At 38.4% G+C, this 24,754-nt stretch overlaps 1 protein-coding gene across 1 annotated transcript in view; it reads right to left on the bottom strand.

Moving 5' to 3' along the window:
* pde1cb (phosphodiesterase 1C, calmodulin-dependent b) overlaps window positions 1-24,754 on the bottom strand; it is a 117,854-nt gene that overhangs the window by 21,223 nt on the left and 71,877 nt on the right. The window contains exons 5-6 of the mRNA XM_085377780.1: window positions 3,046-3,159; window positions 10-192 (exon numbers count right to left, since the gene is read on the bottom strand). Of these exons, the coding sequence (XP_085233906.1) occupies window positions 10-192; window positions 3,046-3,159 (297 nt within the window). The remainder of the gene's footprint in view (window positions 1-9; window positions 193-3,045; window positions 3,160-24,754) is intronic.

Raw genomic sequence — 24,754 nt, 5'->3', positions numbered from 1 at the left:
AAATTCTACCTCTCAACAAATATTCCAGCCTGAACGGCGTGGACGATGCTTCGGAAGCGAGGTTTTTCCTCGTTACGTCTTAGCATCAGGCCCATCTGTCGGGTAAAGGTGGAGGCCAGCCAGTCTCGCACTTCTGAAGGCACCGACTCGGACTGAATGTCACTGAGTTCATCTTCTGTGTCCACCAAGCGCCTGGAAGAAACCACATCATTATTATTATTAGTAGTGGTAGTAGTAGTAGTGCAAGACAGAAATAAAGGTACAAAAAAGGAAGATGCAGAGACCAAAGATTTACTAAAATATTTATTGTTTATTGCACATTTACATTCACAAAGGATAGAACTCAAATCCTAATGCTGTCCATCAAATAATATTGCCTCTTATGTAAGATCAAAACAACCCAGGCCTCTTGAAACACCGGGACGCAGAATACCAATCCAATTTATAATTCTCCACAGCCACCCTGTTGTGTTGACATGTATGAGGGATCAAGAGCAAAGCCTGCAAACCCTCTGAACTAAATACATGCTCGCATGGCAGAGAGAGTGAGAGAGAGATGGAGAGGGGGGTGGGGGGGAGAAAGCATTCACAACATAGGTTTTATGGCGCTACATGGATTCTGCACTGGATAGTTCATCATCCTCCATCCTAGGGTGGCGCTGCCATTGCTGACCCTAATCTGACTGGATCTAGATGATGAGAGGTTTTCAAAATTCCATAAGCCTGGTCGTATCTCAGATTTTGGACCTCCACTGGACTTTTGAAATATACTGACCTACTATATTTCCTAATAATAAATGTTAAACTGTGCAGTGACACCAATGATTCTATGACTTTACCCAAGTAATTTTCTATTTTTAAACTTGGCCAGAGGGGCAGCAGAACAGAAATTATTTGTATTTTGTTCTTTTGAAATTTAAAGACCACTTATTAAATGTATATACCCCTTGCCCATGTTTGTCACAGAAAACTTCAGTGGTAAGTGAAGTACATGTATTTATACATTGATGAAGAGTAAATTTCTCACGTTGAAGGTAATGCAGGTCATTTAAGGTAAAAAAGCAAACTTGTACCATCCCTTTGTCTATCTGATATTGATGCTTGGCCAATCAGCAGCTATGTCAACCTCTGAGAAAAAGATCTGGCTACCACTTGAAAGTGTGAAATGCAAAAATATTGATTATGTAAAATGACTCTGATATCTAGATGATGAGAGGTTTTCATAATTCCATAAGCCTGGTCTTATGGAAGACCAGGCTTATGATCCAACTATTATATAGTTGGATCATTATTATTGATCCCTAAGTGGCTTATTACCTTGTTGTGGCTGAGGGCTTTATCTTTTACCCCTAAACTTCAGAGGATTCCCTGGTCCTTCAGGTAAGATCCACCAATCATCCAGCCTGGACTGGTGACTGTATTACAGAAATTTTTATTTTTGACTATACATGCTGTCGGTTAAATGTCCTATAAAAAGAAACTATAATTGGAAAAGAAAATTGTATCAGGAGGTCATACTTAGAAAAACATCAGAAATTGTAGTTGTTGGCCAAGAAATTGCAATCAGTCCATTTATTAACATCCCTTTCCTGTAAAAACATTTGTTGTTATTGAGAAAATGATGATGAGAAATCCACATCTGTGTGTAAATGCCTTCACTTGCCTTGAAGAAACAAATGAGGAGGGCTTGTTGTTCTCATCATTAATTAACGAGCTAACTATCATTAATTAACAGTAGTAACAATATTTTAATGTTCCATTAAGCTGAGGTGCAGCAAACATTAACAACTTATCTACTTCTGGGTAGTTTATGTGCCCCACGTTTTATGTGATAGACTCCAGCCTCACTATGACCCTGAACTGGATACACATGAGAAAATGAATGAATGGATGTTATAAAAATGTGTTGCTTGTAAGAATCTGATCCGAAAAGTATGAAAAATCTGAAAAGCATTGATCAGCCTTTTATAGTATCAGGATGATTATCAGAACTGATGTTCTGAATCTTTCCAGTTGTCTCCAAATATTTACTGCTTACAATTTATTACAATATCCTGCATTATAACATAGCAGCATTATCAGATTGTTAATATGCCATAAAAGAAAGAGGAGAACAGAGAGGGAGTTGCAGTGTCGAGACGAGGTGTTATCTATGGTAGAACAGATGTTGCTGAGGCAGACGTAGATGTCCACATTGTTATGATGTATTTTAATGATGGCAGTTTATTTACATGGCTAAGGTTAAGCCAATGAAAACAACCAATCTTCTGTTGCTGTGTAGCATGAGCACACTAGCAGAGAACCTGTTTCACACAGCCAGCCAAACGTGTCTCCAAATTGCTGTGTCAGTGCTGGTCTGGCAGCACACATTTTCATTCTGGTACAGGAGGAAATCATTCTGGCTTCTTTATATTTCTTTAACCCAGTCACACCTGTCTCTGGTGGCACTGAGCCCAGGATGCATTGATGCAAAACTCCACTGGAAAAATCTTGTTTTGGTCTACAGGAAGGCAAGCACCAATATAATAATGATCAAACTCCTACATGTAAAGATGCCCCCCACAGGTTTTAGTTTCTTTTAGGTAGCTAGCTTAAAGGTTATTTTTTCCAGCTGCCAGCAAAGAAGGAGATTTAGAATTTGCTAACATACAGCCAGCAGGAAGCTACGGCTGAGCTAGACTGAATCAGCTGGAGAGATGTGTGATTAGTTGTTATGTTGTGAGGCAATGTGGGGGCTGCTTTTCTGTGATTAGTTATTATACCAGTGGCTGTATGTAAGTTACTTGTCAGACATTCTAGCACAGGGTAGAAAATTAAACCAGTATTTCAAGTTCTGGTCTGTAAATTCTATTTAGAGTCATAAAAACTAATTAAAATCATGACATATGAATTATTCTATAATCTTTACTGTAGCACTGATGCCAGATTACTTAAGCCAGTTTCCACTTCAGCAAATTCTGGCCTTAGAGCTGCAGGGTTTTCTTGATAAATGGACCATTTCTTGATAACTTAACCATTTTAAAGCAACTTCCAACATTTTCTTACCTTGTTTCCTCGATGTAAACAGATTCCAGCACAGACGCCGCATACTCAAGGTTTTTCTTGAGGTCAGTAAGTGAAGCCTCTCCTCTCTCCAGTTGCTTTACCAGACATCGTAATCTAAAACAGAGATCCAAAAGTCATTTAACAAATGGGATTACACCCATGACATATGACATGATAAACTATCGTAAATGATATTGGATTAACCCCATCTGGGTTGTGTTCCTTGTGTGTGTGTGTGTGCCAGTGCCAAAACAAACCCGTATTTGCAGTACAAATTGCAAAGTAGGCAGCAATAGACCACAAACAAAATACAGCTTGACCTATAAGCTAGATTTAACTGTGTTTTTTTGGAGACGCGGGTTTGTCCGCCCACACAAAGTGACTGAACAGCAGTACAGCAGCAGAGAACCAGATAAAACTAAATTCTCAAACTTACAAGATGAGATTCACCCTCCTGTCCTTTTCAGACTGGGATGAGAGAAGTTGGGCTAGAATAGCGTTAGATAGCTTTTCTCTTTTCTATACTTTTCCATTAAAACTTCCTTGAAAATATCATGTCCTGTCCAAATGATTTGTATAGGTATAATACCATCCAGTGGGGCATTTTCACAAGAGACATTCTAGTCAAACACGGGTAAAAAGCAATAATGACTGCATTTCTTATATTCGTGAGCTACAGATGGTTGTTATTTTACATGCTGGGTCACTGCTGGGACACTTAATTGGAACTGAACAATTGTTAACATTATTAGTTTCACCTGTGCTTTTTTCTGCTCTGACGAGAGACACTGTCTGCTGTTTGAAAGGTCTCACCGTTCTAAAAATTGCACATCTTTGATGTGTGCACACTGTGTTTTGACAGTTGGCTATTTTAAATAAAGCAGCTCTAATATTGCTGTTCCAAGTGCTCCCAATATGTGGCTTTTGACACCAAGTCTTTTAAAAAAAAAATTTTCATGCCTGCAAAACTAGGTTAGAGTCGCATGTTTTTCTTAGATAGTTCAGATTCTATTATGCTCTATTATTAAGTAATACATGTGACTATAGACCCATGTGCAGAGTGTAATATCCTCAAACCCTCAAGTCCAATAATAGAATTAAAGAGAAAAGCAAGTTCCATCTTCCATTCTTGCACAGAGTAACCAGTGTGTGCACCACCTGCTGCTGTGCTGGAGGTCATGCTTTACCTTTCACAGTGAAAGCCCAGAGAGGCTACGCTTGTTGTTGAATTATTAAGCAGAGCGATGGGGGAATAGGAGCGTTTCGATGCACTCATTGATTACATTCCCTGACAGCAGTAGCAAATTTTACCAAGCAAAGACTCCAAAATGTTTCTGTGAAAATGCATCTCCACCATTTTGGTTTCCTTTAGACCACTGAAAGACGTTTTCACAGAGAAAGAGAGAGAGAGCATGCATTTCAACATGTATACCTGACAGCAAGGCCAGTAACACACACTTTGCTGTACAGAAACATCAAAATCAGCTTGATTGGCAAAAGATTTGTGAGAGTATTTATGTTAGTATGTTAAGTTACAAGGCTATAAGTCATTGCTGTTATGTTGTGTTTGGTCCCATGTTGTTATTGTTCATTTATGTGATCGCCAGTGTTTTCACAGCTTAGGGTTGTGTTGAGCTTGGCTACCGATGATGGAGGCTACGTCCACACTAGCCCGGATAGATTTGAAAACGGCGTTTTCGTCTGAAAACGCTCCGCATCCACACTAGCGTTTTCAGTCGTTTTCACAGAGTTGCGCGTCCACATTGAAACGGCCAAAAACGCTTGCGCTCCAGTCCTGTGCATGCGTGAAACGCAACAAGATTCGGCCTGCATCATTTCTGTCTGCCGCTTTATTACTTTCCGGCTCTTTGAAACATTGCGGCAAAATGACGAGGAAAAGCATGGAGTTATTTAAACGGACTAACAATGAGGTGGAGTTGTTGCTGCGAGTAACACAAAAGTACAAAGTTGCCAAAGGGAGTGAGAATGAAAGAATTTGAAGAAAAGCTATCTGGAGCATGTACAGACTGATATACAAACAGAACAACTGCTTTATAATGCCCTCTTGCTATCTTAGTTTAATTGGTCACATGACTGCATCATATGACTAACATGCGTCATCGTTTTAGAAAGTCTCTGTGTTCGCTATCCACACTGCAACGCGAAAGCACAGTTTTCAAATGTATGCGTTTTCGAGAGCGTTTTCAAAACACTGCATTTTCCATAAGCGAAAACGCCATGTGGACGGGAGGCAAAAACGGAGAGAAAACTATGCTTTTTCAAATGAAAACGCATTAGTGTGGACGTAGCCGGAGACTAGTGTTGGAGTTTGTGACCCCTGGTCACTGTTCCTGTGTGCACAGAAAGCAAGAATTGCAAATAGAAGCTGAAATCTCTGTCTCCTGGTTCCTTCTCTCATGTGAGGTTGCAACATTATGCAAACGGAGCAAAATCTGAACCATTATTCATTTTCCTAATCTTAGTAGCATTAAGCACAAAGTGCTGCTTTAGGTATGGGAATAAAATACATTTTACAGGCTTTAAACCAAAAAAATAATAGTACAATGGAAGATGAAATCAGCCATGACCACCTGCATGAAGTAGCTTGAAGATGCCTTAGTGAAAATCTACATTTTAACAATCTAATATATACACATATAAAATAACTTTTGGGCCAAGAACCAAGAAAGATTTATTGTAGTGCTATGCAATCTCCGATCTCCACAGGTGATGGACATATGTTGAGATAGTCTGGACCACGTGGTAAAAGTATATTATCGTACCTTGGGTCATGCAGCTATCCAAAAAAAATAATTAAAGAAAAAGACAAAAACTTAAAGCATGTGATTATATAAAATGTTGTATGAACAAGGTCAACCAGCAACTACTATGTTTATCTTAAGGTGCTGGCACCTATTTTAAGAATCAGGGAGACATGAATGGATGAAGGATAAGATGCAGCTCTAGAATCACAGCACATTTGATTTGGATGGAAGTAATGATGGTTATTAAGAACAGCTGTGTGCCAGTGAGTCTCCCTGCTAATACACAAGAACAGAGAAAACACCCTACCGCCTTGAACAAATCTCACTGTCAGACTATAATTCCCAATACAATGTTCAGTTTTCTCCTGTTGGTCATTTGCTCTGACTTCACATCTGTTATTGCTGTAGTGCTGGCATGCTGCGCTTATCTGAAAAGTCAATGTTCAGTGACATTGGAACAAGTACTGGAAGTGTTTGGGTACAAAAATAAAAAAAATTAAAAAAGGAAAAACCCTTGTTCCTTGAAAATGTTTCTACACTTCTAATACATTCACAGAACCAGCAAATTACCCAAACTCTACTGTAAATTATAAATGTCAGTTTTAAGTTTTGCCCTCGGAGATAAATTTGAACATTTTTGTGATTCAACATGAGCTTCAACAACACTTATTTTTCTACCAGATTGGGTTGGAGTTTATACTTCCCATTCAAGAACCTCAAAGAATGATTTATAACCTGAAACTGTTGCTGAGCGTTTTACAATTTGTAACAATTCCCACTGAAAATATGCCATTGGTGAGGCTTAGAAAGAATAATAGAAATGGTAGCAATGCATTACTAAAAAGTTTTCCAACTTTGCAGGTTCAGTGAACTAAATCTAAGTTTTTATTTGAACTTTTTCGAGCAGTATAGGTTGTTTGGTGTAGAATGATTGTCATAGATTTTCTTCTTTTCGAAAACAGACTAAATTAAATGTCCGCTGAATTTTCTTTTGTTCAATAAAAAAGAAAAAATAAACTAGATAATAAGCATCCAGGAGGGCTTTGTAGTGATAATGATTTCTGTTTTGTGTTGAGATGAAAGAAGAAACATTTTCTGCATTGTGGGATGCAGAACAACGGTGAAAATCACACACAACTATTCAAAATTCACTTTGACAAGTCTGCACACTATTAAAACGTGATTTGAAGAGACAGAAAGAAAGGCTCGTGATGATGACCTCAGTGTCAGAACGTTCTATAAATTAATGTCTCTGCCAAGCACAATAAAATTGGCTCGTTTCACCTGCTGTCACTACCAAGGGAGGCAACATGCGGGGTTAATAGCATAGGTCAGACCCAAAGTAACTCGTGGGCACAGAGCCAACAGAAAAATCCCATTTAAGCCAGAGAAAAAGCTGGTCGGGTGGTGGACTGACAGCCATGTCATTTGTTATGGCTGAACACTTAGTGGTGAGGCACTGAACTAATTTCCTCACTTCCTTTTATTATCACCAACAGAATGGCTTTATCTCAGATCAAAAATATGCTTTCATTACAGGAAGTAAAGGGGCACTATCTTCTGTAATCCAGTCAAATTGGACCACAAGGATAAATCTTTTAAAATTAAAAAATATATATAAATATAAAAGAAAAGACTAAAAATCAGACTGGTCTGTTTTAAAGACTACAGGGAGTGCAAAATTATTAGGCAAATGAGTATTTTGTCCACATCATCCTCTTCATGCATGTTGTCTTACTCCAAGCTGTATAGGCTCGAAAGCCTACTACCAATTAAGCATATTAGGTGATGTGCATCTCTGTAATGAGAAGGGGCGTGGTCTAATGACATCAACACCCTATATCAGGTGTGCATAATTATTAGGCAACGTCCTTTCCTTTGGCAAAATGGGTCAAAAGAAGGACTTGACAGGCTCAGAAAAGTCAAAAATAGTGAGATATCTTGCAGAGGGATGCAGCAGTCTCAAAATTGCAAAGCTTCTGAAGCGTGATCATCGAACAATCAAGCGTTTCATTCAAAATAGTCAACAGGGTCGCAAGAAGCGTGTGGAAAAACCAAGGCGCAAAATAACTGCCCATGAACTGAGAGAAGTCAAGCGTGCAGCTGCCAAGATGCCACTTGCCACCAGTTTGGCCATATTTCAGAGCTGCAACATCACTGGAGTGCCCAAAAGCACAAGGTGTGCAATACTCAGAGACATGGCCAAGGTAAGAAAGGCTGAAAGACAACCACCACTGAACAAGACACACAAGCTGAAACGTCAAGACTGGGCCAAGAAATATCTCAAGACTGGTTTTTCTAAGGTTTTATGGACTGATGAAATGAGAGTGAGTCTTGATGGGCCAGATGGATGGGCCTGTGGCTGGATTGGTAAAGGGCAGAGAGCTCCAGTCCGACTCAGACGCCAGCAAGGTGGAGGTGGAGTACTGGTTTGGGCTGGTATCATCAAAGATGAGCTTGTGGGGCCTTTTCGGGTTGAGGATGGAGTCAAGCTCAACTCCCAGTCCTACTGCCAGTTTCTGGAAGACACCTTCTTCAAGCAGTGGTACAGGAAGAAGTCTGCATCCTTCAAGAAAAACATGATTTTCATGCAGGACAATGCTCCATCACACGCGTCCAAGTACTCCACAGCGTGGCTGGCAAGAAAGGGTATAAAAGAAGAAAAACTAATGACATGGCCTCCTTGTTCACCTGATCTGAACCCCATTGAGAACCTGTGGTCCATCATCAAATGTGAGATTTACAAGGAGGGAAAACAGTACACCTCTCTGAACAATGTCTGGGAGGCTGTGGTTGCTGCTGCACGCAATGTTGATGGTGAACAGATCAAAACACTGACAGAATCCATGGATGGCAGGCTTTTGAGTGTCCTTGCAAAGAAAGGTGGCTCTATTGGTCGCTGATTTGTTTTTGTTTTGTTTTTGAATGTCAGAAATGTATATTTGTGAATGTGGAGATGTTATATTGGTTTCACTGGTAAAAATAAATAATTGAAATGGGTATATATTTGTTTTTTGTTGAGTTGCCTAATAATTATGCACAGTAATAGTCACCTGCACACACAGATATCCCCCTAAAATAGCTAAAACTAAAAACAAACTAAAAACTACTTCCAAAAACATTCAGCTTTGATATTAATGAGTTTTTTGGGTTCATTGAGAACATGGTTGTTGTTCAATAATAAAATTATTCCTCAAAAATACAACTTGCCTAATAATTCTGCGCTCCCTGTATCTACAGTGCTAGTCAATGCTGAAGTTCAAATGGTCTATCAGAATGTGTAAGAAAGGTGATTTAAGTAACTTTGCGTGTGGCATGGTTGTTGCAGTGTGGCTTCTTACTATACTACTGAAATTGTTGCCTGATATGTAGGAAACAGTGACTCAGACAACTGCTTCTTATAGCTAAGCTATGCAGACAAGACAACATGTTGAACCGTGAAACAGATGGGCTAGAGCAGCAGAAGACAACACCAAGTGCAACTCTCAGTTTTTTCTTCCGTAATAAACAGTGCTTTTCTTTTGCAGTAAAAAAAACGTCTTGTCACTGCAACCTTTTTATCTGTGTTAGATTATGGTGACATTCTGTATATGAACGCTTCTTGCAGCAGACTGTGACAGCACTGAGCAGCTCCTTCAGTGGGAGACTGTGGCACCCACGGTGTGGGACGGAGAGATTTCGCAGGTCTTTCCTCCCCACTGCTGTCAGACTCCATAATAAAGACTTTAACTGATCAAGCACACACATCCATACATATGCAATAATACTAAGTGCAATAATCCTTTCTGTCATCGTTGTATTTTTACTCAGTTGTATATAGTATTTGTATTTGTATTCTATTTTTATCTTATTGTATATTTATTTTATTTTATTCTACTGTATATAGTATTTTATTTTATTCTATTCTGTACAGTTGTGTACTGTATTTATTCTTATTGTATTCTAATTTTTGCCTCATAACTTTTGCACTGTCCACTTCCTGCTGTGACAAAACAAATTTCCCACGTGTGGGACTAATAAAGGTTATCTTATCTTATCTTATCTTATCTTCTTCTTCATGTCTTCTAATGTTGGACACGATGTATCATGCTTCCTTGAGGTTTATTACCAACTGTAGATATCTGACCCATCACTGTGACTTGTACTTAAGAGTAAAATGGCCTTCTTTGGCCATTAGAAGACAGGGGCATTGGTACACTTTTATTTACAAAGCTATGCTAGGATTGCTGCCTCCTTATATTTGTACTTTGGTCACAAGGACAAATAGTGGTTCTTACTCCTTGCGTTCAAATGATCAGCTGCTGCTGTCTGTTCCCCTTGTCCGCACAGAGTTGGGTAAGAAAGCCTTTGTCCACTCTGCGCCTTTTTCGTGGAACCTGTTACAGAAAGACTGGAAACTGACTGAACTGTTGTCTTTAAATGTTTTTAAAACTAAACTCAAAGGCCTACAGACTGCCTCAATAATGTGTAATTGTTTTGTGTAATTTTTTAACTTTGTTTGTTCGTATGTATTTGTTTGGAAATGTGCTGCCTCTTGGCCAGGACTCTCTTGAAAAAGAGGTTTTTGATCTCAACGGGACATTCCTGGTTAAATAAAGGTTAAATAAATAAAATAAAAAGAGCAGGAAACTGAGACTCGCCAGTACTGGACACCAGAATATTGGAAAAACACTGAAGTCTCCAGATGAGGCTTGACTTCTGCTGTAACATAAAAATCATGACAACATTGATCCATCCTGCCTTGTATCAACTGCTCAGGCTGGTAGTGGTGTAATGATGTGGAAGCTATTTTCTTGTCATATTTTGAGCCCCTTAGCACCAACTGAAGTGTAGCAACTGTGTGATGCTATCATGTCATTATGAACCAGAATTTCTGAGGAATGCCACCTTGTTATATCTATGGCACAAAGGATTAAGGCAGTTCTGAAGGTGAAAGGGGATTCAAACCAGTACTTACACGGTGTACCTAATAAACTGTCTGGTGAGTGCAGAACTATGGGAATGTGGTTAGGCTGAACATTATTATTTTCATTACCGGCTATTATTAAACATTGATTGAAATGTCAAAAAATTCTAATAGTGATGATAAAGTATTCCTTCAGATGGAGGAATAGTAGACAAATGTGTTCCTGTTCCCCTTTTTTCTTCTTTGACAGCATTTTTGCATGGCAAATGACTAATCTGTCAACTAATCACTAAAATTGTTTAAGATCCAGATGCTTTCACTATGAAAAATATGCTAATTACTAAAAAGCCCATATGCTATGCAGCAGTGACACTTCAGATTAAAAGTAAAAACTTGAACAGGTGAGAGGATATTATCATAAGGATAAATAGAGAGTAGGTCTAGCCCAAGAATATGGCCTTTTATATGTATATGGAGAGAGAAAGAGATAGATTAGTAATGTTGGAAAAAGGCAAGTGCACCCTTACATTTATCACACCTTTAACTTCATAAAAGCAGAATGAGGGCTTCCAGAATAAGTGACAAAGTTTTGAATCTCCTGAATCCCATATGGGATTAAGAAACCAGGTATCATCTGTCATTTGACAGATGATACCTGGTTTCTTTAAGCCTATGACATCTGATGTCTGGTGCTTTCACTGATATTAAATACTGTGGTTCCATCATGCCACATTTCAAACAGCTCTTTAAGGCTTTTATAATTCCCGTATGGGATTAAGAAACTTCTCAAAATTGTTTTAAATAAATCACATTGTGATTACATTATCATATTCTATTCAGAACAAGAGCAAACTGCTTTAAGACAGGATCTGCGCGTGCCTTTTATTGGAGATGTAGGGGACACAGTTCACACTCAGTTCCAGTGCACTTAAGCAATGTCTCCTGTTTGACAGCTCAATATTTTACGGGCACCTGCAGTCAGGCAGGGTCAGCTGGTAACGCCTGACCTGTAGGAAGTGCATATCCAAAGTACTGGAAAAAAAAAAATCCTGGGATTTGTACTTGAGCTGTCATGTTGTGAGAAATGGAGCTGCAATGCAACGCTGAACATGTCATTACAAACTTCTGTATGTGAACTGTGAGCTTGTGCAGGCTAGGAGGTAGATTAGCACGGCGCTCTTCCTGGTGTTCTTGACTGCAGAAGACCGGTAGAGAAAAAAAAAAAATGCATTAGCATGAGCATCAGAGCCAAGAAAACACATTAATAAAAATCTTTACTTCTAGCTGAATAAAAAAAGTTATACATTTGTCTGCTTTTAATTTGAAACCAATTATTGAAGTTTTTGATTTTTTTTTCAGCATTGTGTAGGACATTATTCATTATTCATCTACAATTATATAGCCTCCCACCAAGTAAATAGTTTAACTCCTAACATCCCTGAAATTGCGTAACAGATGCCTCTTTCCCCACAAAACTGTCAAGTTTTTAGCAGCCGCTGGGTTAAGCTGGCCTGTGACGGAACGAAACAAAGACATCAGCCTCCAGCTGTCTGCCTCTGTATCTGAGAGATTTATTTGTTTTCATAGGGGTGAGCACAGAGCTCTGAGAAGAGATTAGAGTTGGAATTCAGGTTGAGAGTGTTTTCCTCCCCTATTCTTATGGCCTCCAGTTCTTTGGCCTCAACTGACCCGCTCGGAGAGAAGAATGGAAAAGGACTGAAAGGACTGGAGCAACCTAGTGTCAAACTGAAGCAGTGTACAGTGTGACTCCACAATCCTCAATTTCTCTATAGCAGTTGTGACAAGCAGAAGTGAGCATGAAACAAAGAGAAATTAAACAGCGGAGCAACGTAGTAACGTAGCAACAGCAAATCTCCTTCCTCCAACAATTGTTTTGTCACTTAAAGCAAAAAATATATACTCCCCACGTGCTCGCTAAATGAAATGTATTGTATTCTGACCTAACTCATCGTGAAAACAGGTCCAATTCTGTTTCAAGAAGCTGCAGCAAAAACCAGAGCCTATTATCCTCGCAGCAGAACACAGAGGAGGGGATAAATGGGGCTGGCTGAGGAGAAGGAAACGAGCAATGCCGGGATGCAAAAATTGGTCACCGCCTGTGTTCCAATGACAGTGTGTAATCAATGGCCTGGGGTCAATGTAATCACCCAGGGGGATTAGCGTGCTTTCAGAGAACACACACAGGTTTTGGGCTGATAAGCAGAACAAGGCCTGTAAAAACACAATGTCTCAGTGCAGCCTCTGACATTATTTGTGACTGCAGTGTATAAAAGAGATTCATCATTAAAATACCGTAGTCATGGGACATCTATGTTTTAACAAGATTGATGAGGTGAAACAGCAATCAGAGGGATGGTATAATTTGAACTGGTGGCTGATAAACAACAACAAAACAGCTCAGTGTTTAGCTCTGATCAGCTGAATTGAAAAAGAAAAAATGAATAGCATCCATCCGTATAGCAGGTAACCAACCCGAAGAAGATTTTCACATTGTTTCTATCAGAGCAACCACTGACAAGTAATCAGCTGTGTTTGAGTTTGGCTCCTTGTAGCCAAAGGTTTGCCTGCAAAGTATGCATGTTACTTTCTTAAAGTCATTGTTCACGCTCACCAAATGGTCCCACACGTTTCTGTGGTGTAATAGCTAGAGGAGATTTTCATAGTTCACAACCAAAGCAAGACTTGTGCTACATACAGTACCAGACTGGCTGACAGACCTGTTTTGGTTTCCAGTCATCAAGATCGAGATTTTCTTTTCTCCGTTACATACGCTGTAAGTATGTGAAATATAGTAAAGCCAAAAACCTGTACTCTGATAATAAGTGGAGGGACCAGTAAGGTAAACGATGTACGTCCTGACATACTCGGTAACTATGGCCACTTCTTGTAGACTCTACAAGAAGTGGCCATAGTTACAGAGTTACTCTACAATGTAGAGTTTTGAATTTAGTCTTTTCTGTGATTAAACATCTTTGACTAAAACTCTTCATCATCAACTAATGTTTACTCAACTATTAAGAGGCAACCCTAGTATTTTAATAGGCTGTGGCAACTTCCTAGTAATGTTAACTAAAATGTTATATTTTAATTTGTTATATGATAATCCACTGTAGGATTAAGGGGAAGGCAATTTAGGCAAGATTTTTCATTTAGGTTCATTTTCCCTTTATATAATCACACTTTTAAATTTAACAAATGAAAAAAAAAATACATTTAATGTGGTTGATTGAGCAAACTTAAGAAAGCCAACACAATAAAATATATGAATTTTAATCAGTTTAAAAATACATGGGCCAATGCTGCCTTGGGATTTAAAAATCTAAAGGATAATGTAAAGGGCAGACAAAAAAGAACTGATTTGCTCCACTTAAATGTTGTTAAACTCTTTTTCCCCCATTGTGTTTTGTTGTGGAAAATGAGTAAAAGTCTTAATTATATGTAAATATAAATGTTAATGTGACACCCACACTGCGTTGGCAGTCTATCAGTTTTAAGTGGGAACATCGACAGCAGGCTCAGCCCGAATGTTTCAGTTGATAGCTCTAAATAAACTTACAAATACTGCTACAAGCAAGCAAGCTCTAAGCAATATTGGTAACTCCTTCAAAAAGTCCCAATATCTGTTCCAAACAAAGCCTCTCCTGTGGGAGGGTTGCAAATGACAGATATGACAAGAAAGGCGTGGGACAGAAGAAACCTTAAAAAAGATCAGTGGTTGGCTAAAAGCAGCCCACTCATGTCAAAGCCTGCCAATCAAATCCACAAGATGAAGTTAAAAAAAAGAGAAAGATACCTTCAGTAAGACTGCAAATATAAGAAACAAAGTAAGAGAGACAACCCTTTGGTTGAACACACTTTGTGTACATTGCAGAAGCTAAAATATACATCCAGTACTTTCCATTTAATGTAGCATAAAGACAAAAGCAGAATGTGTCAAAAACAATGCTGCAGATGCAAAACAAGATTGCAGACATTTAGTGATTAGACCCTGTAATATATTTACTGTGCAGTATTCATCTTTTGTGCACCAATCAAAAACCCATTAGCTATTTTGAGGAGGCACACTGTCGCTTTCACTGTAATCACTGAAATAAACAGAATTAGCAATGCTGTCAGACACAATAGACCCTCAATGTAATACCAGAGCATTGTTCAGACCCATTGCTGCTGAGATTATAATGTTACTGGATACAATGTCACAGTGCTTGACACGATACACGTACATTTTTTCTTCGAAAACTGTCACAACTGTATTAGTTAGTTAGACAAAAAAAAGAAGTGCATATGGCATTTAATACTATCATCACAGTCTTGCGTATTTCCTACTCTTGGGGAATGACTTAAGTCAACCCAATATAACTTAGGAATTTATTGGAAACAACTTGGTTAAATTTTGTGCCTATACACAGAATAAATTGCAATGTGAATGTGCTGAAATACATATTTCTGATATATTTCATAACTGCATTTACATTAAAAAGGAAGTAATCCATTATCACTTGACCTCAGCCCTGCGTGCCACCACCTTCAGCAGTCAGCTCTATTTGCTTTAAAGCTGCTCCAGGAAACATTTTCGTGGAAAACAAATATTATATCTAAAGTGGATTATGAAGGACAAACAAGGTCATCCACCTTTATCTCAGATGCTTTAAATTCTTCACTGTCTTCTTCTTCTTTTTCCAAAAAACATCCAAATGTATAGTGTGAGCACTGGATAGAGGACTCTGACAGGTGGCAAAACAGACTGTCTAGAGTTGACACAGCAATATGAGTTATTTAACATATTCAGTCCAAATAAGAAACACTGGAATTTGGAACATTAAGGCAAATGTGCATATGCTTCCTTCATGGTAGCACCAATATGCACATAAAACTGGAAGAAAAACCAGTTCAGCAAATTCCAGCCTGCACAAAGAGAGTCAATGAGAGGCGGTGAACCATTTGGCATCAGGGCTGTGTGGGTGTTTGATTTACCAGCAGCCAAGTCATCATTTTAAAAGGCTGAGCATTCATCTGCCATATGGGCTTTTATTGTACCGCTTAATTCTTTATGAATTTCCAAGCTCCATGTGAAAAACAAGCACTATAAATTCACAAAGCAGCCTAGGAATTTTAATTCATGCAGACCCAGATATCCAGATAAAGTTAACTTTACGGTCGATAATGTTGTAAGAGTGAAAAATGGCCCGAGTCAAAAAAACAAAGCAGCTCGTGGATCAGAAAGTTGTAAGCTGGTGGATTTTTTTGTAACTGAATTGCTCACTTCTGTAGGTGCATATATACATATGAACATTTTTTGAAGTGTATCTTAGACAGAAGGCAATGAGAATGACATCATTTTTAAATTGAGAGCATGGCAGAAATAACTACCACTGAGTTCTGACATGAGTTTATAGCGTCTAATAATTTGAATGCATTGGTATAAGTGTGTTTTAGCTGTTGTATACTCTGTTAATGAGCAAGTGTATTTGTTTTGAATCTGCAAGAATCAAAAGCCCTTGTAAATACAAACTACGTTTTCTTTAATCCCAGTAAATGATTTGTTGAGTTCTGGGAAGTCATTTGTTCTGCAGGGAAATAAAACAAAGCCCGCAGCTTAACAAAGTGGTTTGAGTGTGTGTACAAGCAGCATTACAACACAGAGACCGTCAGCAGTGCAGACAGCAATACTGAACCCTGAATACCTGTGCGAAGTGAAGTGGGCCTGAAGCACCAATAAAATAAATAATTTAAAATACTGTATCATATCATATAAAAGAGTACCAAGCAGTTTATTAGAGTGCATATCTAATGATACATACCAAATAAAATTAAGCGGTCATGTTCTAGGGTTTCATCAGGCTACTTCCTGTCAATCCAATCTGGCAACAGTGCTCCTTTCTTTCCAAAAATTACATTTCCATGCATACAACCACAGAGAATAACAAGTCCTCAAACATGCATGAGACCTGAAAAAGCAGACATGGCCAATTAATGCTGTCTTTCCATGACTCACACCATTATTAGGTACAAGCTGGGGAAAAAGTTTAGTGGTGGAGATGAGGTCAAACACAAACAAATGAACTTGCGGAAAAAATGCGAGCTCACCGGAACGTAGACACAACTGAGGGATCGCACAATTAAGGATTTAATGGACTCAATAATGACAGTACTATTGTTCGTCTTTTATTTTATGCCTCAAGTGACAGCTAAGAGAAGGGTTTGAGTAACACATTATGGAAAAATGAGAGCGCTTTTGAAGCTTGATTAGCAAACCTTTTTTTTCCTCATTGCAGGAACCAGTCAGAAGCCTGGTGCTGTTAAAGACACAAATGTTTGACACCCTTAGAAATATGCTATATTTCAATAAGTGATTCTTTTTACAATAGACCAAAGCAGTCAAAAAGTTATTACCGCTTCTCAACACATTTGATCCTGGCTCTTAGTCATGTTTTCTGTAGTGCATAGTCCACTTTTAACCTCAATTTCTGCACTTGAGCTGTTAGTATGCTTTTGCCATTTAACAACATGCATATTACTAGTTTTCTAAAAATTGCCATTGACCTCTGTTTTAAAGTTGTGCATTTTAGTAAAGCTGAAAATTTTTATTAAAACTGATTAAAAATCAACATTGTTTTAAGGATTAAAAACACTGGGCCACTTCTTGCATTAAAAATATGAAATGGTTTTCAGATATGACTGACTGTATTAGTATTGAGATAGCCCTATTATCACTTAATGCTTGCTTTATCAAAGACGATCTGTTTCACTGAAGTTTCAAGTCAGTGCAAATCAAAGCACAGCCATTGTTGCACGTTGCACAAAATGTGGCCTGCTTTAGAAATTAGTCAGCAACAAGTGAAGTGAAACAAAATTGTAATACCTGTGTGGAATCAGAATAAATCACTGCTTCTTTAATATGCTAAACCTGCCATTTAACAGACTTTATTTATTTTATTGTTTTTTGTTTTTTTTTAACTAAACCCTGAAACCTTTGTTTCCTGGTAGTGTAGGAAGTATGTTGTTGATAATCACCACTGCGAAACAACATGTGGTTCATATTTGCATAAATAGCTGGAAATGCAGCACCAAGATAACAAGCCCGTGTTTTTCTCTCTATTATACTTGATTAGCAGAGCCAGCAGAGTGAAGCAGCTCCATCACACTACCTCACAGAAACTCAGGTCTGTTAAAATGCAACAGACAGGCATGTGAAACTACGGAAACCTTGGTCTGTAATCAAAGTTCATTGACCTGACACAACACAAGCCAAGTGCATGGAGCTCAGTGAGATTCTGTACAGCTCCTGTAACTCTAACCATTCACACTGTATCTACATTATGTTCTTCTACCATATGTCCTATGCCATATGTGACATGAGTTTGAGTTTACTCTAGTGACCATACCTATAGTACCAGTGGCGATGTCAAACATGGTCTCTCCATGAACATGTGTCAGTAGCGAAGTGTAATCCCTACCACACTGTAGTGCGTGAGTTGTGTAATCCCATAGATTAAAATGCATCCCATGACCTGTAAGGGTCTACAGAGACAGAGGAGAGGGAGAGACTGTATGTAGATATATTGTATAAGACTGTAATTAAAAACAAGAACCTTCATTTAACCTGCTGTCATGTTACTATTTGCCTAGTACTCTACTGTAACTGGACATAACTGCATGTTGTAGGTTGAAAAATCAACTATAACAGAAAAAAAAATCACACATTTGAATATTTGGATGTCATTGAATATGCTTGAATGAGCAGGATGATTTTTCACTCACATAAACCATTCAGATATGAAAAAATGGATACAGATCAGAACAGAGCTGCTATTCTCAACTTAATTTCTGATTCTGAGTCTCCAATTTGTAACCAGCAGTGGGCTTCAGGTACACGACTGACTGCCAAAAAAATACAGAGAATGTGCGTAAGTGTATGTTTACATACACACATAAAACATGAGTAAAATGGGAGCTATTCAGCCACCTGTGTCCTGGGAACATCTTTTCATGTCAGACACTCAAGAGATAGTGGAAAACACCTTTACACTTGTGTTCTCATTCTTTCGTAGGCACTACTTAAGCAATTCCAGCAATACAGACAATAACCAGCAGAGTCATCAACAGAAATTTGAGCAACAAGCAACAAGGATTCCACTTGTGGAAATGTTGACAAGGCTTTTCCCACTCAAATCCAAACAATCCCACTTAAACAAACATCTTTGAACAATAATAGAATTTTTGGACACACTGGAGAACTGGCTGCACAGTTTTATAAACACAAATATTTTCCCTCGAAAAAGAGATGTTAATCTCAAGGGACTACTTAGTTAAATAAAGGTTGAATAAGGCATTATAGTCATCCTTTCCTTGATATGCTGTTGAGACTTTCTGTTACTAAAGTATCTTCAACTCACAAAAGTTGACTCTAGAGGACCTCAGAAAGTGCTCTGTGATATCAGGCTCCGAGATGCTGTACAAGAGTAGAAGATCTACTAATTTCAGTAAGTTGTGAGGTGCCGTAACTGCAAGCCACACGTTTCCAATTCATCAACCAAAGCGTAGTAACATGATGCTCTGAGCCATATGTAGAAATTGTGATTTATTTATTTTTTGATTCAGAGGGTGCTAGCTATTTGACTTCAATCATGTTATGATCGAAGGTGTTGATCTTCCATAGTTTTTCCACCAGAGGGCACTCTGCAAGTTCCCTGTTGGCAACACATACTTGGAATGCCACAAACCACAAACACAAAATCCTGGAGAATCAGCTAGTGTAAAAAAGTATTCTGTAAATTGTTGCAACAACAATACAACATTATTTTAAACTACACATAACCAATGTTGGGGGAATCTGTTTGGCAGATTTTATATGTATGAAGGGGAAAAACATATCAGCTGACATAGCAGGTTTTTACCAAACATCCATGTCAGTCTTAAAATCCTATATCAGTCAATACTTTATACATACTATAAATAGCCAAATGTTTTACATACAGATAAGAATAAAAGTCCAGAAAATGTACTATTGAGTTCATTTTGTATTTTGAGTAAACATGGTTTTGGTGTGAAAAGCCAAAATAAAAATTTTGCCTATTGCAGGACCGAACATGGTTCTGTTCTAAAATAGGACCATGTTTGGTCATGTTTTGTCTGAACATTCAGAGCTGTCTGCCATGTTCTGGGTTCATAACAGGCTCATTAAATACCAGTAATTCACTTACAACAATCTAATAAGGCAAAACATCTAATAAGACAAAACCAGATCTTCAAAGGTCATTGAATTCCCAGGTGAGATAAGTCATGCAGGCTAGACACTAGGAAGGCTTTCTGTCTGTGATAGCAGTGTTGCTATAGTTTGCAAAACTAATTCTAAAAGTACATGTTTCACTGCTTTAAATCCCAACACATAGCTGTCTTCAAGAATCACCAAGCTAATGAGTGAAAGTGTGGTTTCTCCTCCTAAAACTGCCACCAGGATGTTCTTGGGCAGTTTACTGTATTGAACCTCAAGCTGCTTCAATGGTGCTGCTCTGTTGCCAACAGTAAATATCAGACAACAACAAAATCAACGTAATGAAGTTAGTGCTGAGTAGGCTGGTGCAAATGGAAATAGAAATATATATATATAGAAAATTGAATATTCAGGTAAATCCTAGAACTAGGTTTATAGCAGAAGCGCACAGCCGCATAAAGAATGTATTTGAAAATGAGATCTAGGCACTGTGCAACACTTTGAACTTCTTAATGATCTAAGAATAGTAATTAACCCAGGAACACTCCGGTTATTTTTAGGAGCCTTTCCAGAACTGACTAGCCTGTGCCACACTGGATGCCAGTAACAGGTGTTGCCATTGCGAGTTGCTACTGCTAGGCTAATGGTTTTAGCATGGATTTTCTCCGAACTGATGGACTCGTGGGCAGAGCAAACTCAAATCTCAGAACAATAACAACCAATTTAGGACAAATAAACCATGTGAAAACCTTTTCTCATGCTTTGGAAAGCAAAGGCAGCTTTACACAATCACAGCTGAAGCTGAACATTCTGAATAAAGCCGTCACACAGAAGGATAAAAGTAGTTCACAGAAAATAAAGGACATTCACTGATGTGTACTAGGTCCCAGTCAGATGTGAAGTAACCCTATTACCTTCTAGAATATAACATTAAATCAAATCAGAGTGTAGAAATATTAAATGGTATTATTGTGGCTTATATCAGTAAGGAAGGTGGACAGATATTAACTTATATGGTAACTTATGGTAAGGGGTGGGATTAAATAAGTGTGCACTTCTTCCCACTCCTTTTTGATATGTAAGTGAATCAGAAAAGGTGAAGCGATACTGTAAGTGTATTTTGCTTTATTTTGTATAGCCTTTCTTTTATCTTTTCTTTTCTAAATGAACTTCTGTTGTTTACATAACAGGAATAAAATGATTACAAAAAACAAGTTTATTTCAGTAGTTTTGTAGATTATTAAAAGGGAAAAATGCTTAACATTTTGAGTAGCACTGCAATAGTGCTTTAAAAAAGATCATCTATGGGCGATCGTGGCTCAAGAGTTGGGAGTTCGCCTTGTAATCGGAAGGTTGCGGGTTCGAGCCCAGGCTCGGACAGTCTCGGTCGTTGTGTCCTTGGGCAAGACGCTTCACCCGTTGCCTAATGGTGGTGGTCAGAGGGCCCACTAGTCCGGCAGCCTTGCCTCTGTCAGTGCGCCCCAGGGTGGCTGTGGCTACAATGTAGCTTGCCATCACCAGTGTGTGAATGTGTGTGTGAATGGGTGGATGACTGAATGTGTAAAGCGCTTTGGGGTCCTTAGGGACTAGTAAAGCGCTATACAAATACAGGCCATATGTCTATGTCATGTAGTGATGTATGTTGATCTATTTCTGTATTTCTGTATCGTCTATGCAGAGATTGATGTTTTATAGGTCCAAGAGACTTTAAAGAAGCCAACACAGAAATCTAAAAAAATTGAACCCAACCTATTTTAACAGACTTATGCATCAAGAAAGCCTATTGGTTGATCCATCTACGATATAAAGATACTTTTTAGTCATAATGACCCCATAACTCTGGGCCTCATCACTGATATATTTTTTTCTTCAAAGGCTTTTATTTATGGACTGAGGAAGTGGCTCATCTTCTTCTTTGCTCACTGAGTTCCTTTTCAAGCAGTTCATTGAACATTTTTACCTCTTTAAGCTCGTAATGAAGCATTTGAGCTATAAAACTCTTCATTTATATTTTTTCTGCTTCAAGCAACTCTTTGATAGCCTGTAGGAAACCCTTAATCAGAGCTGTTCTATGTTTTCCACTCCACTTGCACCTCTTAGCCTTCTTGGCCCTACAGCTTAAACCCTGCTCTTCTATTCAGTTGCCTGACAGATGGCTGCTTCTTTCCCTCTTGAGCCTTAAGTTTCATACTGTGCTTCATTATTTTCACCTCCTGGAGGAGTTTGAAGTCCACCGTGTCAACAGACCTTTCATCAAAAGGTATTGGATTTCAGTGAAAAGGTCAGCTGTCTCAGGTGGTTTGCCTGAACACGAGCTGTCACTGGGTGTGGACTGAAAAAGCTATCATTATGGTGGTCATAGATCTGTTTGTGAAGTATCTTATCTGTCTGTGCTGAGGGCATTATTATCCATTTACCATGTGTTTTTTTTTTTTAGCTTTTCCATCAGCTGAAAGATGTTTGCTTGACATATGACTTCAAAAACTACAACCGAAAATACTACAAATGAGCTTTTTGCACTGCACAGCTTTAATTTATTCTTTTATCAATAAAGATTTATGCTCTCTATCCCACAGAGAGCATTCAGTGGTCACGCTGGTCACAGGTTAGATGAATACAACAACAACTTAGTATCCATTATGTATATGTTTTTGCATGAAGCTAGATTAAACAGAGAGAGCATTAATTTAAATTTTACCTCAGCTGCCATTAACGCCATTAGAATATCTTCTTCCTGAGCTGAATGATAGTGCTGCACTATGGGGGTGGGGGAGGCTGGGTAAGACTTACATAAGAGTTGCAGATGTTGTTTCCTGTATTTAGCTAAAATGCAATATTTATTCAAATATTACTATGTTTAAACTTTTGTTTTATTTGTATATTTTTTTTAGCTCTAAACAAACTCTAAATTCCCAAGATTTAAGAAGTGATTTAATGTAAGCTGAAGCTTTAAATTAATAACAACAAGAAAAAAAACTTTTATTTTAAGAGATATTCCTGTGAGGGGAAGTGAGGCCATGTTAAAATTCTGGCTTGAATATTTTTTGTGTGTTTATTCTATTTAAATGTTTGTTGCTTTGAGATGTCCCCTTGTGGCTCATTTGTGCCTCCCTCCATTTAGACTCTCTGTTTAAGCGCCAAATAAAGTGCCACTCAGGTTTTCTGTTGGGTATTCCCCATTTTCAGGAACCAGGACTGACTTTAAGCCACATCATCAGATACCCGGCCAGCTTTGCTGTTGCCTCATTGATAGATGTGCATATTAGACATAAACGATTGATTTTCACTCTGTACATGTGCCATTTAAAATGCTGTCTGTAATATGTTTTATGATGACCCTGGTGAAAGCCATAAGGAAAATATATCAGTAAAACAATAAAAATGCTCTTTAAACTAAGTGCTGCAAGAGCTTTATCCTCCCAGAACCTCAGTCCCACCTGTTTAGCTGAAAATGCAAAGCAATCTACCTTCATTACTGTAATAAACTGTACAGAAATGGCTGGTTAGATTGCAGCAGTGCCGCATTTTGGCTGCATAACACTGACAATAAAATAAAACAGCTCCATAATACTACTTTTTAATCATTTACACTATTGTCTGAATAAGCAGAACACTGGAGATTGGAGTGTGAAGTATAGCATGTACTGTTTAACCACCTTTTAAAGTTAATAAAGCTTTTTCTATTGGTAAAAAAAACAATAAAAACATTGGCAAAAGGACATGCAAGGCAGTAAGATTGCTCTTTGTTTACTCCAGGAAAGGCCTTGTAAGGGAAATTGGTGCATCACAATTGACTTTGACTGTCCTTTCATGAGTGAGTTCAGTGTGTTATCTCATGTAGAAGACCAAGAGGCTCTGAGAAGTGCAGATGTGAAGGTTTCTGACAGATAAAAAGGGAGGAGCTGTGATAACCTTATACTGTATCTACTGTAAAGGCAGTTACATCGATAAAGTAAAAATGGCATAGGTCACTTATGGACAGTGGGTCATATGCAGACACACACACACACACACACACACACACACACACACACACACACATGCAAACACACAAACCAATAGGCTAACGCAATGAAACAGGCGAGGTAGAGAAAATAGCGCTTACAATTAGATTATCTCTTTGACTCTAAGCCAGCGCTCCAACATAATAACAGATAGCACATAATGGCATGAGTCTATCAGATTATTACCACAGTAATCCGGACACAGTGATAGCTAACTATAGTTGCCCCAAAGCTATACAGACAATGAAAGGTGTTCCAACAGTATATCTTGATAACAGATATTGAAACCCATATCGAGATAATTTTGGTTAATTCTAAAACACAATGAGAAGGAGACAAAGGGAAATAAATAAATAGGCCAGAGGCATGATAGCACAGCAGTCTCTGTCTTTGTCCTTGCCACACACACAACACACAACCAAACAGAAAGATCAATAAAAGCTAAAAAGCGTTGCATTGTGGTTAGTGCGGTCATCACGATGTGTCCTTCAACCTCAGGGCAGTCAAGGACATCAGAGTGCACTTTGTTTAGCAATGCACCATTGCATATACACTTTGCACACACACGTACACAAAAAAGTCCTCACAACTACAACCTTTATTCCCAATAAACCACTCTTCAGTCCTGTGTAGGGGACTGGGGAGTGGTTCATATATAGACGTTTCATCACCCATGCCTGTAAAATACATTTAACAACGCTAAGCTGAGAATGCTGTTTTTTACCCACAATCCACTTAAAAACCCATAAACAATCTCTTTAGGCAAATTTGTTAAGCCTGGTATTCTCTTACACTGGTG

The sequence above is a fragment of the Diplotaxodon limnothrissa genome, linkage group LG18 (assembly GCF_057381915.1).
Source record: "Diplotaxodon limnothrissa isolate DT_005_m linkage group LG18, D_limnothrissa_male_GT1.1, whole genome shotgun sequence".
NCBI classification, from domain to species: Eukaryota; Metazoa; Chordata; class Actinopteri; order Cichliformes; family Cichlidae; genus Diplotaxodon; species Diplotaxodon limnothrissa.
This window is presented reverse-complemented; position numbering and strand designations above follow the sequence as displayed.